We start from the raw sequence: 14,315 nt of genomic DNA, 5'->3' as shown, positions 1-14,315 counted from the left end.
TTTAGAAAAAAATGGAATCCTTCCTCAAGCACAACCCAAATGCCATTATTTCAACAAATTGTAGGTTGGAGCAATGAAAAGCTGGTGTTTAGCAGTAAAGCACAATGTCACAAAGCGATTCCAGGTTCTGCACAGGGGCTTCCATTTAAACTTATCTGGACTATTATTCCTCATTAAATTGAATGTAACGCCTTCAGAATTGCAGTATAAATAAAGCCCAAAACATTTTTGAAGTGCAAAACCTTTTGAAGTGCTTTGTGGTTAGCAGTGATTCAATGCTATAAAGGCATGATTAAGCATGCAGAAACAAGTGCAGGGCCTAATAAGTTGGGTTTTTATCATTAGACTGAAGATATTTGGATGGTATACCCTTTCTAAAAGATAGTTTAAAGTAATAAATACTTATGGGTTTGATAGCAAAATTATTTTCCAGGTACATGTATAGTTGTGGGATCAATATACTGTTAGTTTCCTATATATTATATTGATTTCCAAAAGGAACAATAAGTCTAATAAGTTGCTAAACAATTCTTGTGAAAGCCTAATTTTCTTTTGTAACTTACTTAGATATGAGATGGATAATGCTGTAACATTGCTCTCCCTTTCCTCCAAATATTTCTCTCAAAGGAGGAGGATTAAAAACTGTTAAACAAAATGTTGTTTTTACCCAACATGAAAGTTGGGACATATTTATAAGGTACAAATATTTATAGTTTAAACAGGAGTGCAAGATTGATTCACTGCTGGCATTGCAGCAACAGTCCCCAATTAAATGGTTCCCATTGAGAAATCATTGGAGAAATTAAGGTCTGAGGGAGATTGAGAGTTAGGGTCAGAAGCAGCAGTGATGGGTTCCTTTAATGTGGGGTCAGGAAGAGAACTACTGCTACTCTGAGCCCCACATTCAGGCAAGTTACTTCCCTTCTTGAATTCCCTTCTAACAGTGCAAATAGATATAAATGGGTATGACATGATTGCAATTAAGGAGGCATGGCTGCAAGGTGACCAAGTCTAGGAACTGAATATCCAAGGACATCCGATATTTAGGAAGGACAGGCAAAAAGGAAAAGGGGGTGGGTGGCACTGTTAGTTAAGGATGAAATCAGTGCAATACTGAGAGAGGATATTGGCTCAGAAAACAAGTAGAATCAGTCTGGGTGGAGCGAAGAAGCAACAAGGGGTGGAAAACATTAGTGGGAGTTGTTTATAGGCCTCCAAACAGTAGTGGTAAGGCAGGGGATGGTATTAAACAGGAAATTAGAGATGCATGTAACAAAGGTGACTTTAATCTACACATAGACTGGACAAACCAAGTTAGCAATAAAAATACAGCAGATGAATTCCTGGTGTGCGTACAAGATGGTTTTTTAGACCAGTATGTTGAGGAACCAATGAGGGAACAGGCTATCCTATTTCTGGTTTTGTGCATTGAGAAGGGGTTAATTAATAATCTTGTTGTGTGGGGTCCTTTAGGGAACAGTGACCATAACATGATAGAATTCTTCTTTAGGGTGAAAAGTAAAGTAGTCCAACCCAAAACTAGGGGTCCTAAATCTAAAAAAAGGAAACTACAAATAAATGAAGTGTGAGTTGGCTAAGGTAGACTGGGGAACTTCATGACAAGAACTTCATTAAAATGACAATAGATAGGCAATGGCTAATGTTTAAGGAACGAATGTATGCATTGCAACAGTTATATATTCCTTTCTGGTGCAAAAACACAACAGGAAAAGTAGCCCAACCATGGCTAACAAAAGAAATTAAGGATGGTGTTAGATCCAAAGAAGAATCATATAAAGTTGTTAGAAAAAGTAGCGAGCCTGAGGATTGGGAGCCATTCAGAATTCAGCAAAGGAGGTCAAAGGGATTGATTAAGAGGAAGAAAATAGAGTATGAGAATAAACTTGCAAGGAACATAAGAGATCTGTAAAAGTTTCTACCAGTATATAAAAAGAAAAGGATTGGTGAAGACAAATGTAGGTCTGAAATGGGAGAATTTATAATAGAGAACAAGAAAATGGCAAAGCAATTAAACAACTACTTTAGTTCTGCCTGCACGGAGGAAAACACAAATATCTTCCCAGAGATGCTAGGGAATCGTGAGTCTAGTGAGAAGGAGGAATTGAAGAAATTAGTATTACTTAAAAAACAGTGCTAAAGAAATTAATAGGACTGAAAGCCAATAAATTCCCAGGACCTGATAATCTATATTCCAGGATTCTAAAGGACATGGACATGGAAATAGTGGATGCATTGGTTGTCATCTTCCAAAATTCTGTAGATTCTGGAACAATCCTGGTAGATTGGAGGCTGGCAAATTTAAAAAGTGGGGAGGGAAAAAACAGTGAATTACATACTGGTTAGCCTAACATCAGTGGTAGGGAAAATGCTAGTGTCTATTATAAAAGATGGGATAATAGGATACTTAGAAAATATCAACAGGGTTAGACAAAAGTCAACATGGATTTATGAAAGGGAAATCACATTTGACAAACCTACTGGGGTTTTTTTGAGGATGTAACTAGCAGAATAGATAAGGGAAAACCAGTGGATGTGGTATATTTGGATTTTCAGAAAGCTTTTGATCAAGTCCACTGAAGAGGTTAATGTGTAAAATTAAAGCACATAGGATTGGGGGTAATATATTGGCATGGATTGAAAATCAGTTATCAGACAAGAAACATCCACTATTTCCATGGCCATGTCCTTTAGTATCCTGGGATGTAGATTATCAAATGGGTCTTTTTCAGAATGACAGGCGGTGACTAGCATGGTACTACAGGGATCAGTGCTTGGGCCCCAGCTATTCACAATATATATATATATATGATTTGGATGAGGAAATCAAATGTAACATTTCCAAGTTTGCTGACGACACAAAACTAGGTGGGAATGTGAGTGGTGAGGAGGATGTAAAGAGGCTTCAAGGCAACTTAGACATGTTGAGTGAGTGGGCAAATACATGGCAGATGCAGTATAATGTGGTCAAGTGTAAAGTTATCCACTTTGGTAGGAAAAAGAGAATGTCAAACTATTATTTAAATGGCGATAGATTCGAAATGTTGATATAAAAGGGGCCTGGATGTCCTTGTACACCGGTCACTGAAAGCAAGCATGCAGGTACAGCAAGCAGTTAGGAAGGCAAATGGTCTGTTGGCTTCATTGCAAGGGGCCTTGAGTACAGGAGCAAGGATGTCTTACTGCAGCTGTATAGGGCCTTGTGTACACCTAGGGTAGTGTGTGCAGTTTTGGTCTCCTTATCTGAGAAAGGATATACTTGCCATCGAGGGAGTGCAGCGAAGGTTCACCAGACTGATCCTGGAATGGCAGATTGTCGTATGAGGAGAGACTGGACTGACTAGACCTGTATTCACTGGAGTTTAGAAGAAAGAGGGGAGATCTCATTGAAATGTATAAAATTCTGACAGGGATGGACAGACTGGATGCCGGGATGATGTTTCCTCTGGCTGGGGTGGGTCTAGAACAAGGGGTCACAATCTCAGGATACAGGGTAAGACATTTAGGACTGAGATGAGGAGAAACTTCTTCCCTCAAGAGGGTGGTGAGCCTATGGAATTCCCTACCACAGAGGGCTGTGGAGGCCAAGTCACTGAATATATTTAAGAAGGAAGTAGATAGGTTTCTAGATTCTAAAGGCACCAAGTTGTATGGGGAGAGAGGGGGAGTATGGCAGTGAGATAGAGGATCAGCCATGATCATAATGAACAGTGGAGCAGGCTCAAGGGGCCGAATTACCTACTCCTGCTTCTATTTTCTATGTTTCTTGGTTGTGCAGGTAATCCTAAGTCTGAACTCAGAGTGTCACTGCAAGTTTCCTCAGGATCAACCAATTCTGGTGAGGGGACCTGAAATAGGCTCTAGTTCTCCTCCAGACAAATACACAAGGATGCATATCTTTTGACCTTCCCCAATATGGCCAACAGTGCAATTTAAGCTTGAGGTATGTGCCTATGTATTCTTAGGCATAGTATTTTCCAATTTTGAATTTACCATTATGACCTACCACAATTTAATTTTTTTTACAATCTATGGGTTTTCTAGTATTTTTGAAAGTAATCCACATCAACGTAGCTATGCTAATATAGAAAAACTTCCCAAAGTGCATCACAGAAGCTTAATCAGTCAAAAATGGATGCTGAGCCGAATGAGATATTAGGAAGGATGACTAAAAGCTTGGTTTAAGATTTGGGTTTTAAGTTGGGCCTTAAAGGAAGAAAATCACAGAGGTGTAGGGAAGGAATTCCAGAGTTAGGACCTAGACAGCTAAAGGCACAGCCACCAATGGTGAGACAAAGGCTGGGTGTACAAGAAGTCAGAGGCAAAGGAATGCAGTTCTCTGGGCAGGGATGCAACATGTGGTAGGGGGTCAGGGTTGTAGAGCTTGGAGGTTGCAAAATAGGAAGAGGAGAAGCCACAAGGCAATCTAATTTTAAACTTGAGATGTTTGAGGGCCAGGATGCAATGCAAGTCAATGAGAACAGGGATGATAGGTGAGCGGGACCAAACAGTGGATAGGACATGGGCAGCATAGTTTTGGATGAACAATTCTGCAATGGACAATCATGAATTTCTAACAATGGAACTCACCAAAGAGGAATCAATGTCTGGTAACACACCAGATTCAGGCCTGCAAAGTAACAGCGTGACCTCTTTAGATGTCCGTCTGAGAACAGACACTATTTCCTGCAGAAGGAGAAGAACATTAAAGTCAACAGGAACAAGTGTGTACTCTTCAAGATGAGATATGTTAGTGTTCCCATTATCCTCCCACAGTAACACACCTTAGCCTGAAGAGCACCCTGAGAAAGTTCTTGTATCTTACTGGGTAAAGGAGCATATCAGAATGCATCATTCAATCACCCAGTCTTGACCAAGCTTTAAAAGTGTTTCAGTAAAAAAAAAACAAAATAGATATATTGGGGAATATTACCTTTCAGCCAGGCCAGGAAGTTGATGACTAACCTATGGGCCAGTTCATGATAAGCTAAGGAGTGTGATCTATGAGTCAGTATAAAACAAGTTGATGCATGGTCTATGAGTTATACTGTAATAAACTGACCATTTGACCTCAGGGCCAAGCTAAGATATGGAGATGACTCAGGACTGTGGCGGTGAAACACCATGATAGTAAACAAAGCTCATATTTTGGAATAAACCGTGGACATCATTTGTGCTAAAGGTCAGATCATTCTGTGATTGTTTTATAAATTCCTCTGCAATTTGTGTTGTAAACTCATTTATAATTAGGGATGTAATGGATGAGACGTACAAGATACGAACATTGTGACTTAATGATGACGTATCCCAAAGATGGTATAAATAACCAACAAAAGCTGTGTAACTTCAAATTGCCTTCTTAGAGCATTCTGAGAGAGCGTTTCCCCCATGTGCATACTGGTCGTAAAGTGCTGCTCGTTTCGACCTACAGCTGACTGTGTTGGGTGTTTTTTAGACACTCCACAACACTGGGCATATGTTTTCTAGCTAAATCAATTTCCCATCTCTTGTAGCAATAAGGTGACAGAAACATTCATCCAGGCAGGAAGGACTGTATAGTGGCCCTACTCTGGCTTATGCCCTCAAACTAGATGCTTTAATATGCCCCAGTAACACTTGGATTTCTTCTTCCCTTCTACTAGAGATTGGGAACTTACTGGAACTCACCACATAAGATGACACAATGCAATGCTATTAATAGTCTTGGATCATTCACACAAGTTCAAACACAACATGCACATTCAGTCATCAATATAAGCATTTATACATTCCAGAACTCTGAAGCTATAGATGTTTTGGGCCTGTTCTAACTTAGAAGAACAAAGTTAGATGCATTTCTAAACATCATTTGAACCCAGTCATTATATTACAGCCATTCATTTCCTTCCATGAATCACTTTTTTTAAAGAACAGAGAATGCACACTCCTTGACGACAGTACTCAAATAAAAAGTGACCTGACTGAATGAGACAAGGATGTTGGATGAGCAAACCCAATAAATTGTTGCATGTTAGAGACATATATTTTCTGTTTAGATTACCATTAACATTTAAAGGGAATTTTTTAAAAAACTACTTTCTTCTATATTTAAATGGGGACACTTTAAATAGAAGTTTTACTTGCAGCACAGGATGGAATGCATTAGTGACACAATTTAAGTTTGCATAGCATATTTAACATGGGGAATGTCCAATGGTGTTTCACAGGGGGGTGGGCATAAGAAATGGAATTGGCTGCTGAACCAGGAAGATATTAGGAGTGGTGACAGAAAGCTTAATGAAAAGCTGGATTTTGAAAGGACACTTAAAATAAAAGAAAATAGGTAGGGAGTTCTAGGAAGGGAACTCTAGAAAGGAGATTCAAGGCAACAAATAGTGGGACAAAGAGCGAAAGCCAGGATCAGAATGAAGGAGTGTTTCGATAGGCTTATTGTGCTGGAGGAGCTTCCAGACAAAGGATGGAGCAACACCTTGAGGATATTTACAAGATTTTTAAATTCAACATGTCGAGATCATGTGTATTAGTGAGAATGTGGATGATAGATGAATAGGAGTTACTGCAGGGCATAAATGAGCTAGAATTTCAGACATTTTGCAGTTTAAGAAGGAAAGGGAGTAGAATAAGGACAAGAGCATGAAAGATTTCAGTGGTGGAAGGCTTGACCATCAGACAAAATATCTGGCAGCATAGAAACAGTTGAATGGTAAATAGTAAACAATGTAGAAGGCTGGGTGCCATCAGTCTACATGTGGAAGCTGACCCAGTGCGATCTTTAACCTTCAGAATAATTTTGAATTAGCAGCTGCTTTTGGCTAAGGATAGTGAAATATGGTTTTTGCTTGGTTTGGTCACGTCAGAATTAACGATTGGTGACTGGGTCTGACACCAGGGGCAGAATTTTACAGACCGAGGGTGGGTGCGTGCCTGACCCGATCGGGTGTAAAATTGTGCAAGATGACGTCGGGCAAGCACCGCGATATTTTGCTCAGTGGGCATGCTTCCGACTTTTGCGTGCATTTAAGCCCAATAATGGTGCAATTATCTGTGAATTTTTGTGGCCCGTCCAACCTTACAGTCGGCGGACAGGCAAGTCAGCCAGGCAGCCTTTACATTTTTCATCAAGCCTCATCCAAGGGCGGGATGAAATCTCTGTTAGGAAATAAAATAAAAACGAACATCTGTGGACAGCATTTTTATGAGGTATGCTTTCAGGTGCTTGAATGTGATACATGGACATTTTCTTTGCAGCTTTTTGCACCTTTACTTCATCATTTACAGGTCTGCAGCTCCCTGAGGAAGTATTGTTAGGACTGGAGCAGAGGACTGATGGGGGCTGGGAAAGTGCTTAATTGAAAGATGAAGTGACATTCCATGAGGATGTGTCGAGCTGCATTGGAACAATGTAGGGGGTCAACGCACAGGAGTAAGAGTGGAAGTGGGCACAGAATTAAAAAGGCAAATGACTAGAAATTCAGCAACATGCTCATAGACTGAATGAAGGTGTTCAATAAAGCGATCACCCAATGTGTAGTTGTTCTCTGCAATGTAGAAGAGACCACGTTGTGCACAGCAAATAGAGTAACTCTTTCGAGTACAAACACGTTTCCATCTGTTCCTATTCAGATGAAATTACATTGTTTTATAATTTGCCATGGTGAGATTTGAACTCTTGATCTTGGGGTTACAATCCCAGTACCATAAGCACTTGGCTATCATACCAGAACTCAGCAAATAGAGTATACTAAATTGAAACTGGTACAAGTAAATCAATGTTTCACCTGGAAGAACTAATTGGACACCTGCACAGAGGGAAGGGAGCAGGTAAAAAGGTAGGTGTATCTCCTTCACTTGCATGTTAAGGTATCATGGGAAGAGAAGTTGGTGTTGGATGATGGAAGAGTGGAGCACTGTGTTGTGGAGGGAACAGCTCCTTAATGGTGAGAGGCAAGGAGAAGAGCTGTTTTTGTGGTAGCATTGTGCTGGAGGTGGTTGAGGATAATCCACTGAATATGGAGTTTGGTGAAGTAAAAAGGTAAGGACGAGAGGAACCCCATTGTAGTTCTGGGAGGGAGGGGAAGACACATGGGCAGAAGTGTGGGAAATCTTTGTCCACATCATTAAGGAAATAGAAGACATATCAGAAGCACTGGTATGGAAGGTGCCAATGTCAGAACAGCTAACAGAGGTGAAAACACTAGGAGAATGGGCTATAATGCTTACAGGAAAATGGGTATGAGGAACTATAATTGAGGCAGATGCAGGAGTTGGTGGGCTTCTAGTAGATATTGGCTGACATCCTATGCCCGGAAATTGAGATAACAAAATTAAGGAAGAGGATGAAAGAATCAGATGAATCATGTAAAGATAAGGGAATAGTTGATGGCATTTCCCGGTTCAGGACAATAGCATGAACAATCACCATCGCAATCGTCAATGTACTGGAAAAAGTAGTGAGAAAGGGGGTTGGAGTAGGATGGAAGCACAGAATGCTTTACAAAAAAGCTGGCTTAGTGAAGTTCCATACAGGATCCCATAGGACTCTGTCATTTGGAGGAAACGAATAGAGTCAAAGGATAAGTTGTGCAATCTAAGAATAAATTCATTTAGGCAGAGGAGGGTGGTGGAGGATGGGGACTGGTTGGGCCTCTGTTTAAGGACAAAGCAATGAGCTGTTAGGCAGTCCTGGTGGGGGAAGAGTTTTAGAGGAATGGAACTCCCATGGTGAAAAGGAGGTAGTTAGGGCCAGGAAACTGGTAACTATTTACATAATGGATGGTGTCAGAAGAGTTGTGGATGTCGTGGAAAAGACTGGACAAGAGGCCAAAAAAGACAAGAAATAAGTTCACTGGGGCAAGAAAAGTTGAAACCATGGGAAAGTTATATTTATGGATTTTGGGAAGGAAGTAGAAGAACAGCTTGAGGGGTGGGGGATTGTAGCAGGGGCGCTATGAATTTAAGAGGTCATGAGGTGGGCAAGAAAAATTTCCAGAGCAGACGAACTCAATGAGTTTGGGAAACAACATCTTATGTTCAGGTCATAGTCCATGGGGAGGTAGGAGGCGGCGTCAAGAGAGTTGGAATTTGGCCTCAGTAAAATACAACAACAGCGCCACCTTTGTTAGCAGGTTTAATGACAAACCTTTGTCTTACTCTTATGATAATACTGTGTAAAAATGATTAATATTGCTAACTACTTATTACAGCACTACAAAACGTGCACCCTACTTTAATGCAATGAGTAATTCTTTCAATTATAAAATTAAATGGTCAAACTTTGACTCTGTTCACATGTCTTTCACTGACATTTGTATCCAGGTGAATTCCAGGTCATCAGTTTATAAATTATATACTTCTGCTTCTCTATTCAAAACATATCCAAATTGTTTTGCAACAAATTATTAATATTATTCAAAAGTCAATCAGTTTATATAATACCTTATTAAAATTATTTCCGGTTTAACATACCTGCTTTGACAGCCCTTTCAAAGGAATGTCATTCACCTGCAGTATGACATCTCCAACATTAATCTCCCCACACTCCGCTGCTGGTTGCCCAGGAAATAGTTTCTTTATTTTTACCACATTTCTGCAGCGCTCAAGATCAACGTCATTGCCTTCAGCAAAACTAAAACCCAGTCCAGAGGAACTCTTTATTAACTTCACCTTAAATATGTTATCTGTAAAAGATGGATGAAAAATATTTTTTATTTACAATGGATTCAAAAAATCAGTTCACAGAATATGTCTGTGCCTTAAAAGGACTGAACTGCTTTCGTAGAATTAAAGGACAGTACACAACAGGAGGCCATTTGGCCCAGGGAGTCTACAATGGCTCTTTTGAAGAGCAATTCAGTTAGTCCCACTCCTCTATTGTTTTCCCACATCATTGCAATTGTTTCACCTCAGGAATTTATCCAAATTCCTTTGGAAGGCTACTATTGTATCTGCATCCACAACCCGATCAAGATAGTGCATTCCAAATTCTAAACAATCAATGTGTAAAATGTTCCCTTTATGGTGCCTCTACTGCTTTTGCCAATGACCACAAATCTGTAACCTCTGCTTATCGACCCTTCAGCCATTGGCAACAGTCTCCCCTCATATACTCTAAATCTCTCATGATTTTAAACACTCTATCAAATCTTCCCCTAGCCTTCTTTGTTCTAAGGGCCATAACCCCAGCTTCTCCAGTCTGTCCATGTAATTGGAATACCTCAATGCCAAGAACCATTTAACTAAATATCTTCTGTACCCCTCCGAAGCTTTCACATTCTTCCAAAAGTACAGCGTCTAGAATTGGAAACAACACTCCAACAGGGGCCGAACTGGTGTTTATACATGAGAGTTTAGCAAATTTTCCTGGCTTTTGCACTCTATACCTCTAGATATAAAGCCCATCCCTAATGTCTTTATTAGCTGCTTTGTTAACCTGTCCTGTCACCTTCAAAGATTTGTACACTCCACCGGTCTCTTTGTTCTTGCACTTACTTTAAAATTGCATCATTTAGCTTGAATTGTCTCTCCTCATTCTTTCTTCCATGCCAAATGGAAATTGTGTCCTGAACTCCTAAGCCAAACTCATTAATGTTAATCATAGACAGCAAGAGTACTAGTACTGAAACCCAAAGGAAAACCACTCTTGTCCAAAACAACAGTCATTCATCACTTCTCAACAGCAATTAAGGGTTGGGCAATAAATGCTGGCCTAGCCAATGACGCCCACATATTGTGAAAAAATTAAATAAAAATATCTCTCTGCTTTCTATCCCCTACAATATTTTGTATCCATGCTGCTACTAGCCCTTTTACACCATGAGCTTCAATTTTATCAACAAGGTGAATATGTGGTACTTTACTGAAGGTCTTTTGAAAATCCATATACACAGTACAGTACATTTTGGGGTGCTTTCACAGGGTTGGCACAGAGTTGTTTTTTCTTGCTGCAGTCAAGTAGGCCAGCCCTGACAATTGGAGTAGAAACCCCACCAGCAGCTTTGCGGAACATCTCCATTCAGTCCCAACATATGACCCTGTCATACCTGGTGCCTGTCATTTTAATTCTTCATCAACAGTGGTTGGCTTTGATGTGGCGATGTTTGCAATACGTGGTGAAAAGGAGACAGATAGGGCCAGGAAACTGTTAAAGTGGTGGGGGGCATTGGAAGAGTCACAATGTTGGTGGGAAGAGATTGGACAAGGGGAGAAAAAAATAAGAACCGCAATAGGAGGAAATCAGTTCACTGGGGCAGGAACAGGCTGAAATGATGAATCTACTAGGACAGTCCTGTTTGTGGATTTTTGGAAGGAGGTAGCAGCAGTTTGGGATTGAGAGACTAATAAATTGGAGGCCATTGTTGGAAGATGTCTAGATGAGATTAGGTCAATGATACTCTTGGAAACAATGACTTGATGTTTGGTGTGGGAATAGTCCAGGGGAGGTAGGAGGAAATGTCAGAGAGTTGGCATTTGGTCTGCTAGATAGAATCGGTACACTAGATAATAACAGCACCACCCTTATCAGCAGGTTTGTTAACAATGTTAGGGTTGGACCTGAGAGAATGGATGGCTGCAAGTTCAAAGGGAGAAAGCTTAGAGTGAGTGAGAAGTAGAGCATTTGAGGTGGCCGATGTCACGCCAGCAGTTCTCAATGAAAAAATCTAGAGAGGTTGAGAGGCCAGAGGGAGGGGTTCAGGTGCATGGGAAATACTGTAGATGGTTAAATGGGTCCACTGAGTGAGGGTAAAAGATTCCTGGCCAAATAAGTCAACATGGAAGCAAAGGCAACAGAAGAAGGGCTTAGCATTGTGCTGAGTTTGAAATTCATTGAGGTGGAGGGGTAAGGGGCTGAAGCTGAGGCCTTTGCTAAGGACCTGCTAGGTAGAGGTCTGTAATGATGTCCTTTGTCACCTCATGAAAAACTTAATCAAGTTCGTTAAACACAATTTGTCTTTTAATAAATCCATGCTGGCTCTCCTTAAGTAATCCACATTTGCCCAAGAGACTGTTATCATTCTAAAAGCTTTCCTACCACCGAGGTTAAACTGGCTAACCTGTAGTTGCTGGATTTATCCTTATACCCTTTCTGAATGAGGATGTAACATTTGCAGTTCTCCAGTCCTTTGGTGCCACCCTTGGATCTGAGCAGTACCTCTGCAATTTCTATCTTTACTACCCTCAGCATCCTTGGATGCATCTGATCCAGTTCTGGTGACTTATCAAGTGCAACCAGCCTAATACTTCCACCTTATCAATTTTTAGTCCATCCATGACTTAGGCAACATCTTCTTCCATGAAAAAGTATGCATTTAATAACTTAGCCATGCACCCTGCCTCCATGCCTGAACTCCCTTTTTAAACCCTAATTAGTCCCACCCTTCCTTTTACTGCCCTTTAATGATTGATGTACATGTAAAATACTTTTAAATTCCCTTTTATGTTAGCGTCCAGTCTCTTCTCATACTCTCTTTGCTTCTCTTATTACTTTTTCACTTGCTCTCTGAATTTGCTTCATTCAGTCTGGTTATTCAGTCATAGAGGTCTACAGCACAGAAAAAAGCCCTTTGGCCCATCGAGTCTGCATCGGTCAAACAAGTACCAAACTATTCTAATCCCATTTTCCAGGGCTAGGCCCATAGCCTTGTGTGCCATCGTTCTCACTTATATTATCAAGCGATATTCATACAAATATATGAACTAGGAGCAGGAGTAGGCCACACGACTCTTCAGCCGTTCTGTAAGATCATGGCAGATCTGATTGTGACCTCTTGCACACCCCCAATAGCCTTTCACCTCCTTAATCAAGAATCTATCTAGCACTGCTTTAAAAACATTCACAGACCCTGCTTCCACTGCCTTTTTTGGAAGAGTGTTCAAAAGACTCAAAACACGCTACGAGAAAAAATTTCTCCTCATCTCTATCTTAAATGAGCGACCCCTTATTTTTAAACTGTGACCCCTAGTTCTAGATTGATCCATCCTCTCCACATCCACTCAGTCAAAACCCCACAGGATCTTAATGGTTTCAATCAAGTCACCTCTTAGTCTTCTAACTCCAGTGGATGCAAGTTTTTTTTGGATATATAAAGGGTAAGAGAGGCAAAAGTGGACATTGGGCCACTGGAAAATGACGCTGGAGAAGTCGTAGTGGGGAACAAAGAAATGGCGGAGGAGCTGAATAGGTACTTTGCATCAGTCTTCACGGTGGAAGACATGAGTAACATCCCCAAAGTTCAAGAGAGTCGGGGGGCAGAGGTGAGTATGGTGGCCATTACCAAAGAGAAACTTCTTTAGCCATAGAGTGGTGAATCTGTGGAATTCATTGCCACAGAAGGCTGTAGAGGCCAGGTCATTGAATGTAATTAAGACCGAGATAGACAGGTTCTTGTTTGGTAAGAGGATCAAAGGTTATGGGGAGAAGGCGGGAGAATGGGGTTGAGAAACTTATCAGCCATGACTGAATGGCGGAGCAGACTTGATGGGCCGAATGGCCTAATTGCTGCTCCTATGTCTTATGGTCTTAAGCCTAACCTGTCCAAACTTTCATCATAAGACAATCCACCCAGTCCTGGTATTAGTCTAGTAAACCTTCTCTGGACTCCTTCTAATGCACTTACATCCTTCCTTTAACAAGGAGACCAACACTGTACACAGTATTCCAGATGTGGTCTCACCAATGCCTGGTGAAACTGAAGCATAACCTCCCTACCTTTGCATTCAATTACCCTTGCAATAAACAATAGCATTCTATTAGCTCTAATTACTTGCTGTACCTGCATACTAGCCTTTTGTGATTCAAGCGCTAGGACAGCCAGATCCCACGAAATCTCAAAGCTCTGCAATCTCTCGCAATTTAGATAATAAGCTTCTTTTTTTATTCTTCCTGCCAAAATGAACAATTTCACATTTTCCTACATTATACTCCATTTGCCAGATCTTTTCCCACTCACTTAACCTATGTCACTTTGTAGCCACCTTACATTCTCTTTCCTACATATTTTTGTGTCATCAGCAAATTTAGCAACCATATCTTCTGTCCCTTCATCCAAATCACTTATATAAATTGTAAAAAAGTTGAGGCCCCAGCACTAATCCCTGTGTCACACCACTTGTCACATTCTGCCAACCAGAGAATGACCTATTTATGGCTACCGTCTGTTTCCTGTTAGCTAGCACATCTTCCAACCAGGACAATATATTACCTTCGACACCATGAGTTTTTGTTTTCCGCAATAACCTTTGATGTGGCATCTTATCAAACGCCTTCTGGAAATCTAAGTACAGTACATCCATCGGTTCCC

At 40.7% G+C, this 14,315-nt stretch overlaps 1 protein-coding gene across 5 annotated transcripts in view; it reads right to left on the bottom strand.

Annotated features, from left to right (window-relative positions):
• ptpn13 (protein tyrosine phosphatase non-receptor type 13) overlaps positions 1 to 14,315 on the bottom strand; it is a 270,908-nt gene that overhangs the window by 93,296 nt on the left and 163,297 nt on the right. For all 5 annotated transcript variants that reach the window (XM_041196016.1, XM_041195983.1, XM_041195993.1 and 2 more), the window contains 2 exons: positions 9,484 to 9,695; positions 4,609 to 4,704 (listed from right to left, as the gene is read on the bottom strand). In XM_041196016.1, coding sequence (XP_041051950.1) covers positions 4,609 to 4,704; positions 9,484 to 9,695 — 308 coding nt within the window. The remainder of the gene's footprint in view (positions 1 to 4,608; positions 4,705 to 9,483; positions 9,696 to 14,315) is intronic.

This window comes from Carcharodon carcharias, chromosome 1 (assembly GCF_017639515.1).
Source record: "Carcharodon carcharias isolate sCarCar2 chromosome 1, sCarCar2.pri, whole genome shotgun sequence".
Classification (NCBI taxonomy): Eukaryota; Metazoa; Chordata; class Chondrichthyes; order Lamniformes; family Lamnidae; genus Carcharodon; species Carcharodon carcharias.
Note: the sequence above shows the minus strand (reverse complement) of the source record. Positions and strands in the feature narration are given on the sequence as shown.